This window comes from Pezoporus wallicus, unplaced genomic scaffold (genome assembly GCF_028554395.1).
Source record: "Pezoporus wallicus isolate ANWC-B61680 ecotype Strahan unplaced genomic scaffold, APGP_CSIRO_Pwel_v1 contig_2393, whole genome shotgun sequence".
NCBI lineage: Eukaryota > Metazoa > Chordata > Aves > Psittaciformes > Psittacidae > Pezoporus > Pezoporus wallicus.
The window spans coordinates 28,047-52,707 of NW_026636903.1; the positions used below are offsets into that span (position 1 = coordinate 28,047).

Sequence of the window (24,661 nt, forward strand, 5' to 3'; positions counted from 1 at the left end):
GGAGTAATGTATTGACAGGTGAGTTGTAGCTGGTCACTATTAATTTAATTATCAAAATGTTTGAGGACCAGTTCTAAAGCTTTAGTATCTTTTGTGCTGCTAAAATAGGCACTTTAATGATTCATTCAAGGTGTTTACAGTAGCATAATAAAAGACTGCCACTAAAATCAACAGGAGTTTTTGCATGTCACTTAAAAGCATGTCACTTAAAAGTTTTTTTTCCCAACCATTTTCTTTTTATTACTTTCACCAAAATACAACATATAACGTAGTTTTCACACACTTAGAAGATAAATAAGTGTATCTTCAATTCTTTCATGCATTGATAGCTTATGGAATACAATATTTTTGCTTCATTGACGTTAATTTTAAATACAGTTTGTTTGCCCCTTTTCTTTCAAATTTTTTTTTGTTATTGTTTCCCTTGTTAACTTACAGATGTTTAAACAACAACTGGGAAACTGCAGTGATATTTATTGCTAGAGATAAAATGTTGCTCAGGGTGAAGACTGTATATCAAGGTATCAACTGGTAAATTAAAAAAAACCCCAACTTAAATGTATGCTGTGAACTGAATTGCACAAAAAAAAGAGTAACAACTCCCTCCAACAACAACCATCACATCCAATTTATGTGTGGAATAGAAAAAATAAATCCAATTCTCCTACTTCACACTGATTCGTATGCATGTTAATTACAGCATTTACTGAATTTCATTTTGGAATTTACAATAAACTTGTTTGTAATTATAATAGAGGTATAAAGGCAAAACCTCATACTGCATTTCTCTTGAAATTACCAACTGTTTTAAAGGCATAGTTTAAGATCATAAATACAATCCGACTGAATTTAACCAAGTATCATAAGACTAACTTGCTGCATAGTGGGGAAAAGAAATAAATAGGTGGCACTTTGTATCTTTAATGGCACTTCTTTCAGCATAGTTTGCATTTTGTATTACTAGACAGGGTTACTCTTCAGTATAGTGTTTTAATATATGCATGAAAAATACACAGAGCACTAAATAAAGCAACAATTCCTATGCTGTTTTTCAAGCTTTAGCTAACAGTACAAGGATCATCATTGCTCGGTTTCATTTCCCCTTCCAGCAATAAAGTGATCACAGCCTTACTCAAGTAACTGCATGTTCCCTTTTTTCCAATTGGGTGTGTGTTGTAGAATGCAGTCATGTCATCCTGCAGGAAAAGATGTTTCTGTTAGTGTTGATTATATATAGCAGCCAAACACAGGCGAATGAGAGGAACGTCACAAATATGCTACAAGTGCAAATGTGTTTTTCAGACTTCTAACTTACAGTAATATAGTTCTGCTCAGTTTTCAAAAGTCTCCCACATATACTTACCTAAATATGTGGAAAACAGACAACTGAAATATATTTCGTTTTTTTTTTACTGAGTTTTCCAGTCCTGTAGAGATACCATCACCTTATTATTTTTTTAAACTAGTAGATGATACAGAACAACTGCTCTCTTAAAACATACAGTGAGATGATTACTATGTGGTTAACTTACTGTGCTGCCACAGTATGATTGTGAGCCAGGCCCTTAGATGTACACATAGAGATACTGACTACATGTTTATTTGGAAGAAAAGAAAAATTTTAAATCAGAGAAGCTTTCACAGGTAGCACACTAATTCATTAATCAGATCAACAAAATAGGTGTTCTTCACTGAACACCTGTTTTGTAGAGTTAATGATGTTAAATGTCTGCAAATCATGGATTGGCTGCTATAATAAAGGTTCAATGCTTTAATCCAGAAAATTGGTTATTTTTATTAAATCAAGAGCAGAAATTGTGTGGTGAAAATATTAGACTTGTAGTTTTAGGATGTATTTAAAATCACTGGAGTAAATACTTTTCACACTAATTACATGGTAATAGGGAAATAACAAAGTTCAAAGTACTTGCAAGTCAGTTTAATGGAAAACCATAATTCAGATAGATGAGTTCTTTTAGTTAGGAAAGCTTGAGATACAATTATCATCAGAACAATCCTAGCGAGGCTACATTTAACTGCCAGCAGGCATATACATCCAAATATGGGAGAGTCGGGTTTCAGAAAATTTTAATGTAAGGAGCTGGAATATCCAACAACAATTTTACAGATATTATTCACAATTACAATTTGAAATTTCCTTCTGAGACAAAAAGGCAACATTCTGTGTAAATCTGGGGTTGGAAAAAAATCCATCAAATTGGATTTCTGGATCAAATCCTCCCAAATGGAGGCTAGGGCAGCACCATTAAAAATTGGGTTTGCATGGGATTTTTCTTTCTTTTTATAACCACTGGGGGCTTCCAGCTTTTCAAAGAAGTCAGCAGTGTAATCAAGATACTGTGCAGAGCTGGCACGTAATAGCCATTTATGTGGGTGGTAATTCTGATTTTGCTACACCTACAAATGTTCTACCCATCAAAATGTCCAGGCCAAAAGTATCATACTTTCAAGAAAATTGTGTCCTTTTAAAATAAAGGTGTTGTGCAAGGTGGTATGTTGCTAAGGTAGCTTGCCTTGCTTTCAAATCCTACTACAGAGAGTACTGGGAAAAAGTGAACCTTGAAACTTTTGAAAGAATTCTTAAGGAGCACTTCCTCATCTTTTACAGGAGCTAAATTCAGCAACAGAAGTGTTGTTGTGTATGTTATGCATAAATTGATTATTCAGAGCTAGCATAGGTATCTCCAAGTATATTGTGCACAATAAAACAACAGACAGAACAAGGAAAATCATCCTCAGTAGCACAGGGACTTGTCCCACTGCTTCACTCATATTTCCTCCAACCAGTTCAATAAACCTGGCTTTTGTACAGAATTTTAAAGCTTTGAGGCACCAAAACTTGCAGCAAGAATATTTATACGTCTTTAAAGGACAAAATCCTAGTGAAGTAAATCTTAAAAGCTACATAATGATTAAGTTTCATTTATTTAAGTCTTAGAGATTAAAAGCTTGCTACATCATGAATGCAACTCTAGCACTAAAATTGGTAGTTAAGAACAGTTTGAATTCACAATTTGGTAATAAAGTCAGTGGCAATCTTTTATCTCTGCTCTTTGCAGGCTTAGGCAGCACTTGCGTATATTTCTTTCTTATTTGTGTTCCATTCTGAATTCCTACTGTTTTTTATTCTGAGCCTCACATAATTAACATTTATAAACACACTTCAATAAGAATAGTAAAATCTGTAAGTTAGTAATTTTTTACTTACTTGCTTTTCAGATCCCTTCGGAAGGCTGTGATCTTTCTGAAAGTCATGAAATGCTTCTTGCACCACTTTGTCCAAGTCCACTTTGTCCTGGAACTCTAGCTCAGGATTTCTCTCCAAAATAACAGATATGACCATCAACAACTGGGAGGCAGAAAAAGACTGTAAGACTTTAAATTTGTTTTTTTTTTTAAATTCAGATTACATAAAAGCACTCTTAATAATTACATATGCCTCTTTCAGGCAGGAGGCCATTTAATAATGTAACAGGTAATAGTGCACAGATAATAGAATTCTGATTTTGATAAAAGAATCACTGGAAAAAGCAGGCTTTTATGACAATTACATTTTTTGGTGACTACCTAGTTAAGGGCACTGTGTAAAGATTGACATCAACATCTAACTTTGCTGGGAACCAGGGAAGTTATTTTAGTTTATTCAGTTCCTTGTAGGGCTGCACAAATGCTAATGTTCAGCCAGTGGAGAGGGTGAAAATCAGCAGATGCTGAACCCTAAGCATGTGAGAGGTATAATCATGTATGTCATAATATGATTATACCAAAGTTCATAAAAAAATGAAAACTCGCAGTTCGAGAGAATTTATATTCCATGTATCTGGAAAGAGGTTTAGAGGAAGGTGAATATGATGAGTGACCTGTCATAATAACTACAGGTGGGCAGCACAGTCTATATTGGTCATCTTGGGTTTTGGTAATTGTGTTATCTTTTAGCAAAAATTGGGAATGCTCCAGCAAACAGCATGACCATTAGCTGTTAGCCAGAATTGAGATGGATTTGATGTTACTGGGGAGGAATACTCATAAGCACCAGCACTTGGGAACTAACAGTGCTGCTGACAGCACAGATGCCAGTGACCAACAGTTCAGACGCTCTTCATCTGTTCAAAACGAGTATGTTATACGCAGTGGTGGGAAGGAGTTTAAATAGCCTCTTACTTTACTGTTGGGTATAAGGAAAGCGGAAGTTAGTTGATTCAGTAGCATAAAGAAAGCCATAGCAAAATGGGTAAGAAAATCTACTGCAGAGCAAACTGATAATTTAGAGGAGTTTTCCCTTAGACCTAAAAAATTTTTAGGAAAAGGCATGGCTTAAGGACTTGAAGGAAATCTAACCTGGAATTACTAGTTTTCAGCTGTGACCTAATTGTATTGGTGCTGTCCTTCATATTTATCTATTTACTAAAGGGGAAGAACATCAAGAACTTAGTATATTCTTAACATGTGAACAGCAACCTGACTAACCACACAAAAATGATGGAGAAACCAATGTCTGTATTTAAACTGCTATTTCTTAAAATATTTGTTACTTTTTGTTTTGCTTTTAATATGTAACATGCTCATATACATTATAAAATTTCATTCATTATAGGCCACACACCTCTACAATAATTTGCCTGTATTCTGGTTGGTCGATATTTTGCAGCATATCTTCAACTAGAAGGGAAAAATTCATTTCATACATCGTCATATCCGATAAGGTTGGTTGCTGAAAAACAAATCATACTTTTACTCAAAGACCATTTAAGCTAAATCAAAATCATCCCCAGCTAAAGCCTATTTGCTGGCCAAATAAATAATACTCAACTAAGAAATATGACCAATTTAGGATCAAAAAGAGAGCCATTCTCAGTCCTTTACTTGGAAAGGGTCTTCTAGACTTACACTTACATAAATGTGTATAAACTAACCTGCATTCTATTCTAATGGTATTTTACTCAGAACCAAAATGAAAATTTGATGTTTTTCCTAATTATTTCCTTTTTTAAACATAACAGGAACAAACCACACTACATAATACATTACAGCATAAAACAGACATTAACAATAAAATAATTCAACATTAATAGTCAGACAGAGTAGAAATAACTGATCATCTCTGCTGATTATACCTGTGGTAAAAACTTCCCTGCCACTATTAAACCATTAGGGGTTCTCTCCAAGATCTGCCACACCCGATCATAGAATCCAGCAGGAGCTCGATTAAGAGACCCATCTATCTGTCTTCTGTTTAGCCAGCCTCTGTGGACAAAGAAAATTGGGAGTTTGAAGTAAGAAACCGTTACAAATACAGAACCAAGCCACGTTCTCTCATATAAGCCAGTGAGGTAAGTGGTGACATCAAATATGTATTAATGATGCATATACAATATATGTTGTCCTTTCTGGTATGTTATGCTCTAAAGCAAACAAAATCAAGATGCTAAGTCTGTAGAAGTTTGAATGTTATTCTGATGTGTGTGTTTGTGGTTTACCTAACTAGAAACGTGCGAAGCCTATACAGCACAGTACAGTAACAACAGAAGTAGGCTGAATTCATCATGTCAAACCAATTTAAGTCACCGTAAATTAAAACATACATAAAACACTGTACCTATGACAGTCTAATTTACACACACTGGAAAAAATTAGTATTAACGAGTAGTAACGAGTGGTGTCCCTCAGGGATCGGTGTTGGGACCGCTCTTGTTCAGTATCTTTGCCGGTGACAAGACAGTGGGATTGAGTGCGCCCGCAGCAAGTTTGCCGATGACACCAAGCTGTGTGGTTTGGTTGATATGCTGGAGGGAAGGAATGCCATCCAGAGGGACCTTGACACGCTTGAGAGGTGGACTGATGCCAGCCTTATGAAGTTTAACCATGACAACTGCAAGGTCCTACACCTGGGTCCCAGGCACAGCTACAGGCTGGGCAGAAAAGAGATTCAGAGCAGCCCTGGGGAGAAGGACTTGGGGGTGCTGGTTGATGAGAAAATGAACATGAGCCAGTAGTGTGTGCTGGCAGCCCAGAAAGCCAACCATATGCTGGGCTGCATCACGAGGAGAGTGACCAGCAGGTTGAAGGGGGTGATCCTGCCCCGCTCCTCTTGTGAGACCTCACCTGGAGTATTGTGTGCAGTTCTGGTGGCCTCAACATAAAAAGGACATGGAACAAGTCCAGAGGAGGGCCACGAGGATGATCAGGGGACTGGAGCACCTCCTGTATGAAGACAGGCTGAGAAAGTTGGGGGTGTTCAGCCTGAAGAAGAGAAGGCTGTGTGGAGACCTCATAGCAGCCTTCCAGTATCTGAAATGAGCCTATAGGGATGCTGGGGAGGGACTCTTCATTAGGGACCGTAGTGACAGGACAAGGGGTAATGAGTTAAAACTTAAACAGGGGAGGTTTAGATTGGATATACGGAGGAAATTCTTTACTGTAAGGGTGGTGAGGCATTGGAATGGGTTGTCCAGGGAGGTTGTGAATGCTCCATCCCTGGTGGTGTTCAAGGCCAGGTTGGACGAAGCCTTGGGTGAGATGGTTTAGTGTGAGGTGTCGCTGCCCATGGCAGGGGGGTTGGAACTAGATGATCTTGAGGTCCTTTTCAACCCTAACTATTCTATGATTCTATGATTCTAACTGTAATATTAAAAGTCATTCTATTGAACCACTTTTTTTCAATAGTTGAACTATTGAACTACAATAGGCAAAACAATTATACAAATAAAGCTCAATGAAATTCTGCTTCTATAAAATACAAAGCGCTAATAGATAATGGATTAGAAACACCTATCATACTAATTTAAATACCAGGTTAGAAAAAGCTTTTCAGCAGGATTGCTGAAAGTAGGTTTTTCATGATGGTGTGTAGAAAAACAAGTGTCCTGTAAATCTGGAAAATTAGGCAGAATGTTTTTCTTAATCTTTAGACACACTGAGTTAATTTCTCCATAAATTACAAATTTTGTTTGCTTTCAGAAGTACACTTTCCCTTCTTTTTTTTAAAAAAAAACAACTTACAACCATAAAGTCTGAAATTCAATTTTTGTATTTTTCAGTATTACTACAGCAAAGTAGCCAAAATGTTTGAGATACCAGCAATGGAACTCTGGTAGATTCACAGTACAGAATTAAGTCCTATGTAGCAGTATATATTTGAGAGAAGTTTTCCTAAAAGTTACTGTTCTTAGTTGGTTTTACGTAGAAAATCTATTTTGTATGTTAAGACAGTATTGAGCTTCCTCTAGGAAGCAAAGCTCTGACAAAAAGCAACTAATACTTTTGTCTCTTAGGTTAATATTCCTGCACAAGGTTTTTTTCCTAAAACAAGTTCCGCATCTTCTCTGGTCACAAACAACTTTTCTATAGCCTTAATAAAAGCAAACAAATACTGCTGAAAGACCTCATGCAGGAAAGGTGGGAAATTTCTACACCTACATATTTGGATATTTGCAGCACAGGCAATTATTTTTTATTTGATACTGTAGATACGTGTTGTGGTTTAAACCCAGTCAGGTAATTCGTTCACTCACTTCCCCCCCTTTCTTGCCCTCCCCCTGCTCTCGGAGGGACGGAGAGGAGAATCAAAAGAATGCAACTCCCACGGGTTGAGATAAGAACAGTTTAGTAACTAAGGTATAACACAAATCACTACTGCTACCACCAATAATAATAATGACAAAGGAAATAACAAGGGAAGAGAATACAACACCTCAGCACCAGCTGACCGATAACTCCCCCCCAAGCCCGAGCAAGCTCCGACCGATACCTCCTCCAACCCTGCAGTCTCCCAGCCCTTCCGGCTAACCCCCCGTTACATCCTGGGCATGACATGCTGTGGTATGGAATATCTCTTTGGTCCGTTTGGGTCAGGTGTCCTGTCTCTGCTTCCTCCCGGCTTCCCCTCCTCCCTGGCAGAGCATGAGGCTCACAAAGTCCTTGGCCAAACCAAAACATCTCTATCAGCTCTGTTCCCGAGCCAAAAGTCAAAACACTGCACTGCACCAGCTACCAAGGAGGAGAAACATGACTGCTACTGCTGAACCCAGGACATTATGTTTAGATGTGGGGCTTTTTTTTTTGTTTTTTTTTTTTTTTAAACTACATTTAAATCACTGCTTGGCAACATGGCTTTCTGTATTTCAAAGACTTGGCTCTGTTAGGCTGCTCAAAAACAGAGAAAAAAACAAATAGGATAATTCCGTGATCAGTTTTGTTAAATTGGCTATTCTGCAGAACTTTCGTAGCCCAGCCTAGCACAAATGAAATTCAGCACTAATAGTTTTGTGTTTTTTAGTTTTTGTGTCTTTGCACTGCTAGATACAAATCTGCTAGATATTGCTAGAATATGGTATGTTCAGAATAAAGTTCAGAGTAAAATTAGTTGTTTATGCAGATGCCAGCATCCTTCCACAAAGATAAAAGTGAAAAAGGAAGATGCAGTATAAAGGAAACAATTGTAGTATCTGGACACAGGTGAAAGAAGTTAAAAGTGCATTTTTGCTGTCTTTCCTTAAATACGTGTATTATTGATTGCAGATGCCAGGTGATTTCAGATGTAGACAGAGTAGCTCAGAAATGAAAATTACTTGAGCAGTGAAAACAGGTGCCACAAACCCACACATCTCATTACCTCCCCTGCTGCTGTGGTTGAAGAATATCCAGCAGAAGCTGCTTCACTTCACTAGGGGACATCTGGTATAAGTCCTTAGCTGGCATATCCCCAGCACGGATTTTCAATTCATACTTCATAGCATGGATAATCCATCTGAAGTAAAGCAAGGAATACATTTATCAATTATGTATGAAATTTCCAAAGATGAAATACTAGTCTAATAAAATAGCCCATAAGAATTCCATATGATCTTGCTACACGGCTGACGGGACAGACAAAAAATACCAAACAAATACTATACTATTCTTACTGTATTGTGGAATTTACTCAGATTTTGTGTTTGTTTGCAATATGGTACAAACTAAAAGGAGTAATGCATTAATTTTAAGAAATGGGTTCTGATGCGTCTTTTCATAGGGAAGATATATTAGACCACATATTCTCTTATGTCCCATGGTCATTAAGACAAACATTTACCTGCCTTTTGATGTTAAAATTCCCACTCAAAATTATGTTCTGACAGTGTATGCATTTTGCTGATGAGTTAAAAAAAAACAAACACAAAAGCCACATAAAGTTTAAATTATTTAACATTAAAAAAGACTTCAGGGCTTATTTATGGTTTTAGCCTTTGAAATTCCTTCTTGCAGTCTACTATATTTTTCTTTCTTTTGCTACTGTCTTTTGAAAAGATTTGATTAAATAAAAATACACCACCAGTGAAGATTTTTCAGCCTTAGGTATGAGAGCTGCAGAGCTTTGCAAATTATTGAAGGAAAATGCTGAATTTTATTCTACGTATTAATATAGAAACAGTGCTACATCCTCTAATATCAATGATGAAATAATGCATAGCTATATCTGAAGCAAGGTAACTCAAGCATGGAGCTCAGTCTCTTACCACCTACATTGCTTCAGTTCAAGCAGGAATTACTAACAAAAGGGAAAAGAAACTCCACTAGTTTTTCCTTGAACAAGTCATCGTGTAACACTTGATCAAGTCAGTGTTACATGAGAGAGCCTTGCTCTCTTTATCAGAAAATGCATAATATTCCTAAAAGCATTACCTTGTCATCAGTATAGACACATTCTATGGGCATTTAATTATTTAGCCTACAACATACAGAATGTTTTTGTTTATGTAATTCAAGTCACAGTCTTTCCTGAAGGATTCCTAGTATTCACAGAATTCATGGAATTCTGAGATGTCAGGCCAACTCATTCAACATTCCTTTGAATTTGAGGTTTCTAGGACTATTTATTGAAGGTGCAAGATACAAGAGATTATTAGGCAGCATGGGAATTTTACATAATCCAGAACACAGAACTTTCATTTTAGTGGGTGAATAGTGTCCTTCTCTTGTTACTAAGTTTAACAAACAAAACTAGCTTAGGAATTGGTTTTTTTTCACTGATGACTCAAATTATCTCTCTGGAAGTCATTCACTGGTCTTTTCTCTTTGCAGTGGCCTACAAAACACAGCAAAGTCAAATGGTCCTCCTACCAAATTCTTCACTGGTAAGAGGTGGGTAAAAGTCTGTTGGTTCAAGTTTTTTGTACTAATGGGGCTGTCAAACACGTGATCTATTTCAGCATGAAATCCTGCAAACAAGTCAGTAATGAGACACTACATCAAATCATTATCAAACTGGAATAGTGTTTCTATTTGAGAAGATTAATTTTGCTCACTGGGTGAGCGATTACACCAAAATAAAGGAAATGAAACCCGTATCACTAACCTTGGAAGAAAAAAAGAGAAAATCTGCAAAAGGATTAGCTACAAAGAATGAGGAAGGGGATGAATGAGGAGTAACATGGATCTGCACGGGGTACAGACAAAGTATGCAAGTGCAAAAGGATAGATGCAGCTGCTACTGGTAACTACCACCACTGCTGAAAGGCTCTATCTTCTCTATGAAAAAAATCCGGAAGATGGAACACTTACTTAAGCATGCGTACTAATTCTGTAAATCTCATTCAGTAGCACCTGCCTCCTCACGGAAGTGCTTATTCAAATGTACGTCTCTTCCTTAATGTGAAAACATTACCAATTTCAGGATAGCAAAGTAAATGCAGATACCATGGAATATGATAACACTCCAGCACAGACTACTTGTTGTTCACCTCATCAAAGAACTAAATAGAACAATCCAGTAGGTAAATGATGTTTTAAACTTAGTTCAGGTTTGTGATTCCTGAACTATGTATAGCTTAGCCTAACCTATTTAATAAAGAATTGGACAACTATTTAGCTAATGAACAGTCAAGAAGTGTTTTATGCATCTATAATCAGGATACTACGCAGTTTGGCAGGGTTGCTTGGGGATTTTTGAAAGAACAAAGACATTTTTAGCAACCTTATAGGACAAATCATGTTTTTCTTTACCATAGCAGCAAAACATTTCTGTGTAGGGAACTGCTATTGAACAATGTCTTCATTATGTGACGTATCACATACTCAGGTTCACTATCAATCAGACGCATCCCTTGGTGCCTTAAAATATTTTAAAGGCTGTAATGGTAAGTACGTTTAAAGTGCAGAAGGCTATTATTACAAACAGTCTAAAAGAACAAGCTATCTTTTTAGGCAAACGATTGCGCTGAAACTCTGAAAAGCAAGCCTAAATACCTGGAAACACTGTTTCCAAGGGATCTGTTGCTCATGGTTGCCAGACTTCTAAGACCAATTTAGACAAGCCTGTATTGTGAGCTGAGCACTGACTAGGAACCAGAGAATGCAACTAGAAGCGTATGTTGATTTGGATGATAATTGTGTGGTTTCAGAAAAGAATTAAATTCATGCTGAATCCTTCCTAGATAATCACATTTATGTAATCTCTAGCCGTTGCTAATTTGCCCCAAACCTACATGACACAGGTGACTGCACAACTGAGCAAAAAGCTTTTAAAGGCCTCATCTAGGAGCCTTAATCCTAGACTGCCTTCTTCCTTCCTTTCTTCCCTCAGTTCCTGAAGTCTGATAGTAAAAGCTTTTACTGTCCTCTCTATCTCTCAGTTCTTCCCTCCCTGACAATACAGTACACCCCTAGTCTTTGGCCCTCTAACCAGCCTGATGGGTGGGCAGGCAGCAGCACACCCGGTGTGCCTTTGCATTAACAGTGGGGCACTGTAAAGGATGAACCAGCATTTGGTCTGGTGTAATCCATTGTGCTCCTAGGACACTATGTTGAGATCACATGTTTACCAGTAAGGAAATCTTTGCTAATCACCAGCCTTAAGCATGCACATCATACCTGTACCTAGTACAGAATAAAAAGATTTCTGCAGAGATTGTATTGCTGCCCAGAACAGATTTGTGAGCAGAATTTGCATCCACTCTGCAACTGGGAAACTCTGGATAGCACCCAGTGTCTGCTGCCAGGCAGGAAATAGGCAACTTGTCTCAGGAGCACCACTAATACACTTAAGTGCATACTTCATTACTTTGGGTATGCCTGTAAGGCCAGCTGCAATATAAACCAGAACCCCTTCAACCCATTGCACTACTAATGGAGTGTCCCTGTGTATATATGATAGAGCTACACACGGTCTGGTCAGCCAGCTGATCATGCTTCCTTGGCAACTAGAAGAGCTAGGCAGAACATTCTGCTCCTGGCAGGACAGGGTGATGACTGCTCATCTGCTGTACAGAATGCACCTAACCCTGCTACCCTGTTTTTGGTTTTAAAGCCCTGACATGATAAGGGATCAAGCTCTGAAAAACCCTGTAGTTCACTGTGCTAGCTGCAGAAAAGCTTCAAAAGGGCTACTACAAGTGCTGCTCCACGCCACTTCAAGCTCTTGAACAGCACACTTGAGCTTAGTTATATAACTGATTTTGGCACACCAATTTAAAGCAATGTAGAACTGAAGTATGCAAGTTTTGCTGCATCATCTTACATAAACCGTTTTTGCAGTGTAGCAGCAATCTCTGTTAAAGTAGGTATCTTTCCCTGCAGTACTAGCACTAAGAACAACAACAGATTGATCTTACTGACCCAATCCGTATCTTCAGCATGCCACTGAAAAGTTCAGGGGAATTGGAGATGATCCAACCAATGTGTATGACAAGCTCCTGCTGAACTACAGCTTCTCTTTCATCTTGTAAATGACATTTTTCATAGATGATTTCCTTAATCACTCCTGGGGATAAGGGATTAGAAATAACTTCTTCCTCTTGGCCAAAGGCTCCAAGTGTCACCTGTGGTATATTGAAAACAATTCAGAAGACACAGACAGGAATAAAAGCACCACAGAAGCAATTCTGAAATGAAACTTCATGAACTCTCCTTTCCTTGTTAAATTCTCACAATAATAATAATTAAAAAAAATGTCAATGGCTGATGCTTGTTAATATTGTTAGTTGGATGCATTTAAAATAACAGATTTCACTACAAGCCACAGTAAATATGAAATACAATTTTCCAAATGAAAATAAAAATACAAGCCCACTTCTTTGGTTTCAAATCTGGCTGTTTAGTCATGACTGCACACTAGGTTTAGATAGCCTTCCATTTCTGACATTTCAGCTGTGGAGCTCGCTTAAGGTTCCAAATGAAATTCATAGTTTTGTTTTCTTATTTCTTATAGCATCCCAGAAGTTATAGTCTTCATTTTAAGAAAACATATTGATGGTACTGAATTGTTTAACCACAAAAAAATGAATTATGTTAAAAGTGTGATTTGCTTTTAATGAAGACAGTAAACCACAGCAACACTTAATTTTTCTCCGACAATAAAGATCATTATTATAAAGGGATCAGTGAAGGCAAGTGAGGTTAAAAAGCTGGAAATAAATAGCTGCACATCCTGCTGCATGCACGTGCAGATTCCTCTACAGCTATGTGTAGTGCCAGAAGCACATACCCTGACCTCAGACTGGAGTAAGACAAAGACAAATCTGTCATACTAGTGTACCATATAGGTAAATATACATACAGATGTATTCTAATGCAAAAATACATAATATTCCATTACTATTATTTGAAAACAGCTCTTCATGAATGTAATTAAAATTGTGCTGGAAGTTAAAAAATAAAAGTCCTCCTTAGGAAGGGAAGAAATAGTGATAATTAAACTTTGGAACAGAAAACTGAAATCTTGAAAGAATTTACTCAGCTGCCACCCGTATGCTATCAGACAGAGTGGTTACATCTTCATTAAGTAAGTCTTAAAAATAAGCTTTATTACTTGATTTCATCTACTTTTGTGAAATAAAAGGGCATATATATATATATAAATAATAAATAAAAGGGCATATATATATTAGATACATAAAATCTAAGGAATTATGGGAATCATAATCTTCCCTTCTTATGTGGATGCTGAACTGTATTTTGAGTATTGGTCTGCTAGTAAATAAATTTATTACCCCATACTATACGCAAGTATTAAATATATCCTTATTTTCCCCTAGGGTTTTCTTCTTCAGTAAGGATTTTTTTTAAGTCATTGGGTATTTTTAAAAGAAGCATCAGAGGCCTTAAAAATTAAAAAGCCTATTTATTTAAGTTTCTTTGTTACCATTCCTTAATATATTTCTGAGGAGTGAAGACTTACCTGCTTGCCCTGAACTAAAACATTAGTAATAGATGGTGCAAGGCTGTCCACTAGTTTACCTAAAAGACTCGCTGCGAAGCGCACAACAGACCTGAGGGCAGAAAACAGAGCAATCCCACTACATATCAAAAGCTAGTTTAATGAATTCATGTATATTTGAAGTCTGCAACAGCAGAGATCTCAAAAATAACTCTGTGAATACATACATTATTTATGATACAGAATTTGGATCAGATTTTATGTAATCTTCCATGGATTTTCATTTTTTAGTCAAGCTACAGGTTAATGGATCAAAATCAAATTTCATTAGAACTCATTAAACTACCAGCTCCATAAAAAGTTTGTCGATTTTTCTCAGCATCATCCTGAAATCAGACAGATTCTCTTCTGTGCCATTTTCATGGTTTTGCGAGATAACCTCGGTAATTTTTACTCTATTTAAGGAAGACTTATAAAGATTCTGCAAGAAGTACAACATGCAACACCAAGGCTTTGTTTTGTTTTCCATGCTGAGGTAACATTTTGCACGTGTAGCATAGAAAGAAGAGACTTGTGTAAATTGCTAGGTTGAAAACTAGCTGTAACTTCTAAGAAAAAAATTTTACCCAGTTAATGGTTAAAGATGTAAAGCTTAAACAATAATTTCGTGACAAAATACAAACCTAATAGGCTTGTATTTGAGCTTTTCTATCATGGGCTTTGAGGTGCCTAAAAATCATTATCCCAGAGAATGACTGTGTTGTAGTCATTTATAGTATTAGTAAAAAATTCAGACAGTTGATGTTGCTTCCTGTGAAAACTGCTATGCACTTTCTGAGATCAAGAGCAAAGCATTTAAAAAAATTCATTAGCTGATACTATCAGTATGCAAATAAGCAAAAAAAAAAAAAATTCACAGAGCTGCATTTCAGACTTCTGGGCACTTTACCTGTTTGCCATGTACCAGTAAAGTAGTAATATGTGGGGTTATAGAAGAAGAAAATTTCTGTGCAAATGCAGCACTGTAGCGCAACACCAACCTGTATGTATGTCACGTGGCAACCATGGAAGAGAAATGAAAAACAGTTTACATGCTTTATTTCTAAAAATACTTTTGATTTTTATTCTTTACAAAAAATTACCAGCAAGGTATTTTGGTTCTACCTTATTATTACCAAAGGCCCATTTACATGCTATGAACAGACTAAAATGAATAATGAAAATAAATTTTTACATTTACAGCCTCATTCGTTAGGAATAGTGACAGAATTCAGGACAGGCTCAACTCATTTGTTTGAGAGAAGGAAATGAAATTTCTACTGAGTTTAATTAATAAACAACATGTAAATACCAACTGACTTGCTGAAACATTTTAAAGTAACTGTGACAAAGCCTCAATGTAAATTATTTCAGGACAATAAGCCAACTGATCTGATCACCAGCTTTGCTGCACAAAGCTACTGATACTATTTTATCATCCCCTGTAAGAAATAAGAACATTAGTATTCTTTTCTCACTATTAAACAAGAAGTGTACACTTGCAACAGCACCCATAGGAAAACCAGCTTATTGCTCCCTTTTTATATTTGAAAAGATAACGGTAGGAAAATGCTTTTTTATTTCTTTTAAGCATTACAGACCAGATCTTCAGCTCCAGTGAACTGATACAATTTTGTTAGTAAAGCTGTCCTTTTCACAGTATCACAGTATGCTAGAGATTGGAAGGGACCTCGAAAGATCATCTAGTCCAATCCCCCTGCCAGAGCAGGAAAACCTAGATAGTGTTACACAGGAATGTGTCCAGGCGGGTTTTGAATGTCTCCAGGGAAGGAGACTCCACAACCCCCCGGGCAGCCTGTTCCAGTGTTCCGTCACCCTCACTGAGAAGAAGTTTCTTCTCAAGTTTAAGTGGAACCTCTTGTGTTCCAGTTTGTACCCATTACTCCTTGTCCTATCATTGTTTGCCACTGAGTAGAGCCTGGCTCCATCCTCGTGACACTCCCCCTTTACATATTTATAGACACTTATAAGGTCACCCCTCAGTCTCCTCCAAACTATAGAGACCCAGCTCCCTCAGTCTTTCCTCATAAGGGAGATGCTCCACTCCCCTAATCATCTTCGTTGCCCTTCGCTGGACTCTCTCCAGCAGCTCCCTGTCCTTCTTGAACTGAGGGGCCCAGAACTGGACACAATATTCCAGATGGGGTCTCACCAGGGCAGAGTAGAGGGGAAGGAGGACCTCTCTCGACCTACTAACCACCGCTCTTCTAATACACCCCAGGATGCCATTGGCCTTCTTAGCCACAAGGGCACAGTGTTGGCTCATGGTCATCCTGTTGTCCACTAGGACCCCCAGGTCCCTCTCCCCTACACTGCTCTCTAACAGGTCGTTTCCCAACCTATACTGGAACCTGGGGTTGTTCCTGCCCAGATGCAGGACTCTACACTTTCCCTTGTTATATTTCATCAAGTTATTCCCTGCCCAACTCTCCAGCCTGTCCAGGTCTCGCTGGATGGCAGCACACCCTTCTGGCGTGTCAGCCACTCCTCCCAGCTTAGTGTCATCAGCAAACTTGCTGATAGTACACTCAATTCCCTCATCTAAATCGTGGATGAATATATTAAATAATACCGGTCCCAGTACTGACCCTTGAGGCACTCCACTAGTTACAGGCCTCCAACTAGACTCAGCCCCATAGACTCCCATTTAAGTGTGCAAGGATCCGTCTTCCAGCTTTACTGTATAAACACATCAGGAAGAAAAACTGGTGCAAAACAAAAGGAACATGATATATGTATACAGACCAGAGCTTTTTGCTGCCAGCTCGTCTATAGATTCTTTCAATATGTTCAGCAACAGTACCTAAATGCATTAAAAACAAACCAAAACACAAATAAAACACATGCAGAAAGACACATATATGCATTTAATAGTAATAAGGTAAATTTGATGAGATTGGTTAACTTTGAAACAGCTTTAGTAAAGCACTTACCCACTGTGTTTAACATCTAAAATATAGATGCAATCAAGTTCCCTATCACCCAGCTGTATGTTGTTACGCAAGAAGCCAAACCAGGTTTCTGCTAAATTTGCTGCCTGTGCTACAAAGAGACCTATACCACCTATTCTTGCAATCTTGGGGGAATATTAATGTATGTACAGATTAGACCTATAAAAGTACATACCTATCAAAAGGTACAGCCTCAAACTGCTGTTTACATTTGGATATGGCAGGTAGAGATAGCCTCCGCTGTCTTGCTTCTTTGCTGAGCTAAAACTGACAGAGTCTTGTCAAGTCTTGTACAGTGTAGTTCACTGAAGTGGCGTTATGTTTGGACAAAGCTCATAATAGCTGACATCCAAGACACACGTTGTTTTCAGCTTAGTATATGAACAATAAATAACCTGATTAATCATCTGGGACACGAGACTTTAGTTTTACAGGAAGTTGGGAGAGTGTGAACAAGATCTTTCACCACTTTGTGGCCCTGCCCTGAGTAACTACAATAGGGTTAGGGTTAGGGTTAGGGTCACAGCCTGTGACTGTCAGCTGGAATTCTCAAGGTTCTTCAGCTTTTATTTTTAGATTTATGTTTTAGTGATGGTGTTATTATTTAATGCCGGTCTCTGTAGTCTCCAGTCATAGGAGAGTCAATGACTCAGGCCATTTGTCTGAGTTACCATCATCCACTATTCCATGTGGGATGGCACCAAAAGGTCTATAAAATTTACCTCTGAACAGCCAGAGGCATAGCAGTACTAATTTTTTTCAAGAGAGTTTTAAAGTAAGTTCTTCGTCATAATCTGCTGGTCAAAAGTTGCTATTCTGGCTGCCTACAGAGGTCAGGAAGTCTGCCTCAAGTAATTTCAAGAGCACAGAAGACACAACCCACAAAGGACTAAAGAAATCTATGACAACAGCACAGGTAACAGTGGCTTCAGAGGGTACACCTGCCTAGCACACAGATTTCTGACTGTGACTTTGGGGTCATGCTGTATTTCTCCAATGCACTGTGTATCAGGCAATGAATTTTATTCCAATTTATGTTGTTTTTCATAATGTTTTTAATACATTGTTGTGGTTTAAGCCCAGCTGGTAACTCAGAACCATGCAGCTGCTCGCTCCCTCCCCCCTTTTTCCCCCTGGCTCCCAGAGGCATGGGGAGGAGAATCAAAAGAATGTAAATCCCATGGGTTCAGGCAGTAAGTAGAACAGTCAGTAAGGCACCATACAAAACTACTACTGCCACTACCAAAAATAATAATGATAAGGGAAGTAACAAGGGGAGAATATATAAAACTAAAAGGGGAAAAGGAAACAAACACAAGTGATGCACAATACAACTGTTCACCACCTGTGAACTGACACCCAGCCGGACCTGACCAGGGTCTTCCAGGTAACTCCCCCCAGTTTATACAGTGGGCATGACATGCTGGGGTATGGAATACCCCTTTGGCTAGTTTGAGTGAGGTATCCTGTCTCTGCTTCCTCTCAGCTTCCTGTGCACCTCCACACTGGCAGAGCATGAAAGACTGAAAAGTCCTTGATCGAATTAAGCATTACTTTAGCAATAACTCAAAACATCAGCATGTTATCAGCACTGTTCTCAGACTAAAGTCAGAAACACAGCACTGCACCAGCTAGTAGGAAGGAGAAAAATAATGCTACAGCTGAACCCAGGACATACAGCAATATGTATATCATGTATATTTATGTCAAAATGACAACTCTACATCACAAGAACCAGCTGCCTTATCTCAAAATTATGAAGCAGGGTTCTGTAACATGGGATGGCAAGTTACACTACTTGACAAATAACTAAGATATTATTTGATCTTAACACTCCTCTTTTTTCTCAGGAAATATATACAAAAGCAGCTAATAAGCAGTCTTTGAGGAAAAAAAGCCCAACACCAAGTTTTGCACTACAAAAGTCACAAGCCTCAGTAGCCTCATCTGAATTATTTTATGTGAATTTAAATCCTGTGCTCTTAATACAAAACTATAACACAAGAGTAAGCTTCACAGATACACTGAACTAATTACATGAAAGGAAAATCAAAATTCAGTATAAAGCTTCACACATTTCAGTGTGTTACAGACACACAACTTGTCTTTACTTTCAGTTTCCTATACAAGGTCAAATTCCCTATTTTTTGTATCTGCGTGCCCAAAATTGCAACCAGCTACAGCACCAGCCTACAAACAGCCTAGAAGAATTCATATATTTAGCTGCTCACTCCCCCCTACACTATGAATTTGCATGTCCCATTTAATGCAGAAATTGCTTTAAATGGCAGAGAAAATAGCTACACGACTGCTATAGTGTAGCTATTTACTAGTTTGGCTAATGGCACAATGGCCATTATTCATGTTCATTATGACTAAACATAGAGCTGCTTCCTGAAAAACTCAGAACAGTCAAATGAAAGAAGGTCTTACCGTCCTTGGTGATAAAATTCGGTCCTTCCCTTTTAAGCAATATACTTGAGAGTAACGCTTGACTTGCTAGGCAATTGCAGTCCTTAAAAAAAAAAACACAACACAATCCAGCAACAACGTAACCACAAACAGCCTTCAGGTTTTCACAGGGCCTTTCTTAAAAAAAAAGAATAAAAAAAACTACAGATTTTTTTTTCAAGGGGACATCACAACTATTTCAAACCCTATGTATGCTGTATCTTTGTCACAGCTGCTTGCAGATACTTCCCAGTGGATCAAGTTAAGTTGCACTTATTTGGCCATAGAAATGTTTCCCGATTATCTGCTCCTGGGGACAGTCATTTACAGCAAAAATGCTTGTAATGACATAAGGAACCAAGCAGAATATTTTGTGTGTTCCTATCAAATGCTGGATCTAGAAACACTTGGTGTTAGCTTTCTTCTAGATGGTAGATGGTAGATAGATGGGAGAATGGAAGCCAAGAATTACAGCATGAAGTACCAGAAGTAAAGAGGAAAATGTAAAGAAGATTCCCCAAGCATGAAGCAGAACACTGGACCTTTTATGTTCCTAGTTATACTAACAGCATTGAACCATGACACAAATCATATTGATAAAAGAAGGCTGCTGTTAAAAATAACAGCACATTATTTTTGCTTTCATGAAGTTATACTGTATTTTTATCAAGTTTTCTTACATTAAATTTCTGCAGGATCTCATATGTTGACTTGTTTTTCCAGTCATTAATATTTACATCTGGTTGCTGCTCAAGTTCAGAAGCATTTGGAGTACTAGACTGTCTCTTGACCTTTGAATGCTTTGGAAGATCCAACTCCTCCAACCTCTTAAATACAGGAGCCCTTAAAAAAAAAAAAGCATTTGATTTCTTCGTACTACAGAAAATATCCTGATTATGAAATATCATCATTATTATTTGCACACAGCCTTACTCTTCTGTTTCAGTGATTCTTAGGAAGTCAAGCTGTTCAACAACTGCTCCAGATATTAGTGTCTGAAATGAAAAATTGAAAAAATAAAAAAAAGACACAGAAAGGTACATAACTATACAGTTATATTCTGTTCTCAGTGTGCTGCTTGTTGTTTCCATTGAGCAAGAAGTTTCTTCATTTCCATTTCCAAATATCTTTAGACTTTCAGAATATCTTGCCTCTTAAGATCTCACTTAACACAGCAGAAGTCTCTTGGACCTGCTGTCTCTCTTTTACTGGTGTTCTGCTGATCTTTTGCCTGCAACATACAGTGAAATCCAGCAATGTCCACCCCCCTGCCTGCCAAAAAAACAATGTCTGATGAGAACATCTGAGATCAAGAATTTGCATTTCTTAGAATCCAGCATGATACCCATGTTCTAGATGGTAGGTAATGCTTGTTATTTCAGGAACTGCAGAAGAATGGGTAGTTTTCCTGTCAGTATTAGTGATGTTTCAGGAAGACACATCATGGCATTTCCTACCCTGTAGTCATTCCTTAATCCAAGCCTACCTGCCCTAAGTCTACACATCAAACGCAACTTACAGAGACTTCTGTCTCAGAATATGACATACTGGAAATTCAACATGGCATTTATCTGATGTAGTCATTACAATTCATTAACTCCAAATTTTTATGGATTTCCTATTTTGATACTGTCAGAAGAAACATAGTGTATAAAGCATTTTTAAGACTGCTTTTTGCTGATTCTCATTAGCTAAATAAAACTGTATTGTCAACTTTTATATTCCATTTTCATTGTACACAGGTTGCAGTAAAATACCGATCTAGTACACTGTGAGATGACTGAATAAAAAAAAAAACCTTTGATTTTATTGCTAGTATCATCCACTCTTTGACTTGCAGATCTGCTTGAGTACATGATCACAGTGAAGGTGAAAACCAGAAAAGAGCTGCAAGTCTTCTAAGCATACGCATTTTTAATTAAATTAGGTTTTGTATGTTTTATAAGTCAAAAAGAATGTTCACTCAATTAGACCCACCCATTCTGTCTCTAGGCACATTGACACATATGCATCTAAATGAAGTAGTGAAATTCACAAAGACTGCACACAGATTTTGTTGGAATAGATGAATTATTTAAGAAAACACCATGAATTAGACATGTCCCTTCTTTACCCAAATCCTCCCCAATGAAACAAGTAACAGTGCTTAAAAAAAAGACACATTCTGATGATTGAAAAATATCTCATCTTGTAATAAATCAGTTTAACCAAATGTAAGGCAAGAAAGACATTACAGTTAAAAAAACCCAAACCAACAAATAAAAAAACCCCAACCCAACAAAAACCCACAACAAACAATGCTGTCGACAAACACTGTGGACAGAACATGTGGCATTTGCTATGGGAAAAGTCAATAGGAGCAGGAGAGACTAAAGGACCTTCATGTGACCAGCAGAAATACATCAGAATTTTTAAGATTACAAGGATATCTTAAATCTTTATGGCTCTGAGGATTTAATTTACAAATGACCCAGCTCTTGTACAAAGTCCTGATTTTCTAGGGAACAAGAAATCATAACAGTGTCTTTGGCCTTTTCTCTAATCAAGAGAAGGGTTCTTCAGTTGGTATTAACTAAGATTGAACCAGCATATACAAGTATTGTTAAAACCAGCACCTGACTCTGTAATTTTCACATTTTAATGAAGTGCTTTAAGATTAATTCAAAACAGCACAGATGTTAAAACTAGATCTTACTAATTGTAAGAACTTTAATATATATATAAAGCACCTTTTTTTCACTCTTTATTGATTATCTAATCAAAAGAAATCTCTCAATGCTTGACATGGTGCACTTATCTTTCGGTGGTAATTCTCAAGACTGCCAAATATAGAACACACTTTTTCCCTTCTGAATATTCTGTATGATGATCATCACTTTCAAAAGACTCAGCAAAAGGAATGAAGATAAATGTGTGCTTCTTTTGAGATAAAACAAAAGCTGTAACAAATGGCTTCAGTCTTGACTCCTTAGTTTTATGATATTAAAGGAAATATACTCTTTTCCCCATGTACTTCTAAGTAATACATATACCAATAGTAGGAGGTAAGAACACAGAAATCAGGAAAAATACCATACCTGTACTCTGTCAACATGAACTTTTACTCCTCCAACAATTCCCTTCCTAAAGGCTGCCAACATATCTAATATTGGATTGAATCTGCTCCCTCTGAAATTTGAAACAGAACTCCATTAATCTTGCAATTAGGTAAGTGTTACCCTGCAAATAATGCACATCTTGCTCTTGCTGTCTTACCTTATATTGTCTTCACGGATAAGCACAACAAACAGTGGACGACCATGCATTTTCCAATACTGCTTAATGAACTGCAGTGCATTCTAGGTAAGAAATAATACATTAGTCACCAAAAAATCTCTGAAACAAAGCAACCCCTAAAAACCAAACCACAAGCATAACTTATCAGAATATACAGTACAAGATACTAAAAAAGCTATCTTAAACTAACAACACTGAAAAACCAAACAGATTAAAAAAAGCTAATAAAACTACTAACAAGACTGCTTCAAAAAGTAGAAGCTGCTTTCAAACACTGGTATTTCACCAGTTTTCTGAAAATACTCCTCGCGCAGACTATACTACTAGACAGTGTGGTGTACTGTGCTTCACATAATGACCTACCGATATGTATGGAAATGCAGGGCTTGAATCTTGGCCACTAATACAGATTAACCAATGCCACCTCCTAGCACTGAAAGTACCTGCTCCAGCAGAGGAGACATGGCATGTCAGTTTTACTCTGCTGCCTGCCTTGAAATCAGGGAACGGAGACAATCTGTAATGTTTGTGCAAAGCTGAGCAATGTTTCCTCCAGGTAAGGCTTTGGTATTTCCCCTTAAACAGATAAGTTTCATTCCTTTTTCAGCCAAAAGCATTTGTTTTCCCAAAGCAACAAATGATAATTTGTTTGCTGCATTACAGCATTCCCAGTCACTTCTGGGTGAGATTTTGTGTCAGAGATACTAGCTAGAACTCCTACTAGGCTGACAAAGATATTCACCTTTGAAGATTTTCCAGCATAAGCTGCAAGTTTATTTCTGTACTGGAAGAATACACACTATAGAGTGTTCCCCTTTCAGTCTTCTATTTTATCAAACTTCACATTTTAATCTTCTACAGACTCTATTTTCATCAATTTCTCCAATGTAAAGTTATAGATAAATACCTTAATGTCATCAATCAGCATCATAACATCCTGAGACATGTAAAAATCACTTAGATCAAAAATGATCGAGTAGCAAACTACAGTCTTCCCTAGTATCCGATAAATCTGTGGGGAGAAAAAGCTTCAATTAATATTTTCTTTAAAATATCTGAAGCAGTGAATTAGCTGAAAAGAAAAAAAGATATTTTGAAACTGAAAACAACATCAACATAGAACAGCTGACTTAAAAATCCCCAAAATATTTAATATAAAACCTACACATCTAATTTTAGGTACTCTGGTTTTTATGAGGCATGCAGGTCTACATTCTCCTTCAGTCAAAGCAGTTCACTTCTCCACCATCCAGCCTGTTTTGGCCCAGTATTGCTGGAACTGGATGTCTAGGAAACGTACGACAGTTTAACACCAAGACAGAGCACACACATGCATCACAGCAAAATGCACTACAAAGACTTTAAGATACACGCATAAAATAAAATTTCATCTCAATTCTATTTAAAATCACTCAGAGGCTAATTCAATATTTAGCTGAAATATACATTAGCACCAATAACATTTATTGCAATAACCTTTGATGTTCCAAGGCATCCTATGGGCCTGTCCGGTCTTCCAGATAATCCCAGTTTGTCATTCACTCCCAAATGGAAGTAAGCCTGTGAGAAAGAATCATGAAAACTGAGGGAAACCTAGACAGATGGCTTTGGTATGCTCCTGCTGGTGCTTACACAGAAAGCTGTGTGTATTCTTTCATTTAGAAAAAAAAGATTCATAACGTGGTCATTACTTCTATTGGGATCATCTACATAGAATAATAAATCAAGTGAAAGAGCACTAGATTTAGTAAATGCACAGTTCAAAGACCAA

The 24,661-nt window shown here is 37.5% G+C and overlaps 1 protein-coding gene across 4 annotated transcripts in view; it reads right to left on the reverse strand.

Moving 5' to 3' along the window:
- Positions 1-930: 930 nt before the first annotated feature.
- Positions 931-24,661, reverse strand: part of PHKB (phosphorylase kinase regulatory subunit beta) — an 82,365-nt gene continuing 58,634 nt past the window's right edge. For 3 of the 4 annotated variants that reach the window (XM_057402190.1, XM_057402192.1, XM_057402193.1), the window contains 15 exons: positions 24,367-24,450; positions 23,798-23,902; positions 22,870-22,952; positions 22,692-22,782; positions 20,548-20,609; positions 20,295-20,457; positions 19,597-19,678; positions 16,958-17,015; positions 14,174-14,264; positions 12,613-12,815; positions 8,633-8,767; positions 5,136-5,265; positions 4,625-4,732; positions 3,230-3,370; positions 931-1,196 (listed from right to left, as the gene is read on the reverse strand). In XM_057402190.1, the coding sequence (XP_057258173.1) occupies positions 1,059-1,196; positions 3,230-3,370; positions 4,625-4,732; positions 5,136-5,265; positions 8,633-8,767; positions 12,613-12,815; positions 14,174-14,264; positions 16,958-17,015; positions 19,597-19,678; positions 20,295-20,457; positions 20,548-20,609; positions 22,692-22,782; positions 22,870-22,952; positions 23,798-23,902; positions 24,367-24,450 (1,674 nt within the window). In that variant the 3' untranslated portion in view covers positions 931-1,058. Of the gene's footprint in view, positions 1,197-3,229; positions 3,371-4,624; positions 4,733-5,135; positions 5,266-8,632; positions 8,768-12,612; positions 12,816-14,173; positions 14,265-15,101; positions 15,193-16,957; positions 17,016-19,596; positions 19,679-20,294; positions 20,458-20,547; positions 20,610-22,691; positions 22,783-22,869; positions 22,953-23,797; positions 23,903-24,366; positions 24,451-24,661 lie in introns of all 4 variants that reach the window. The other variant, XM_057402191.1, reaches the window with a different exon arrangement.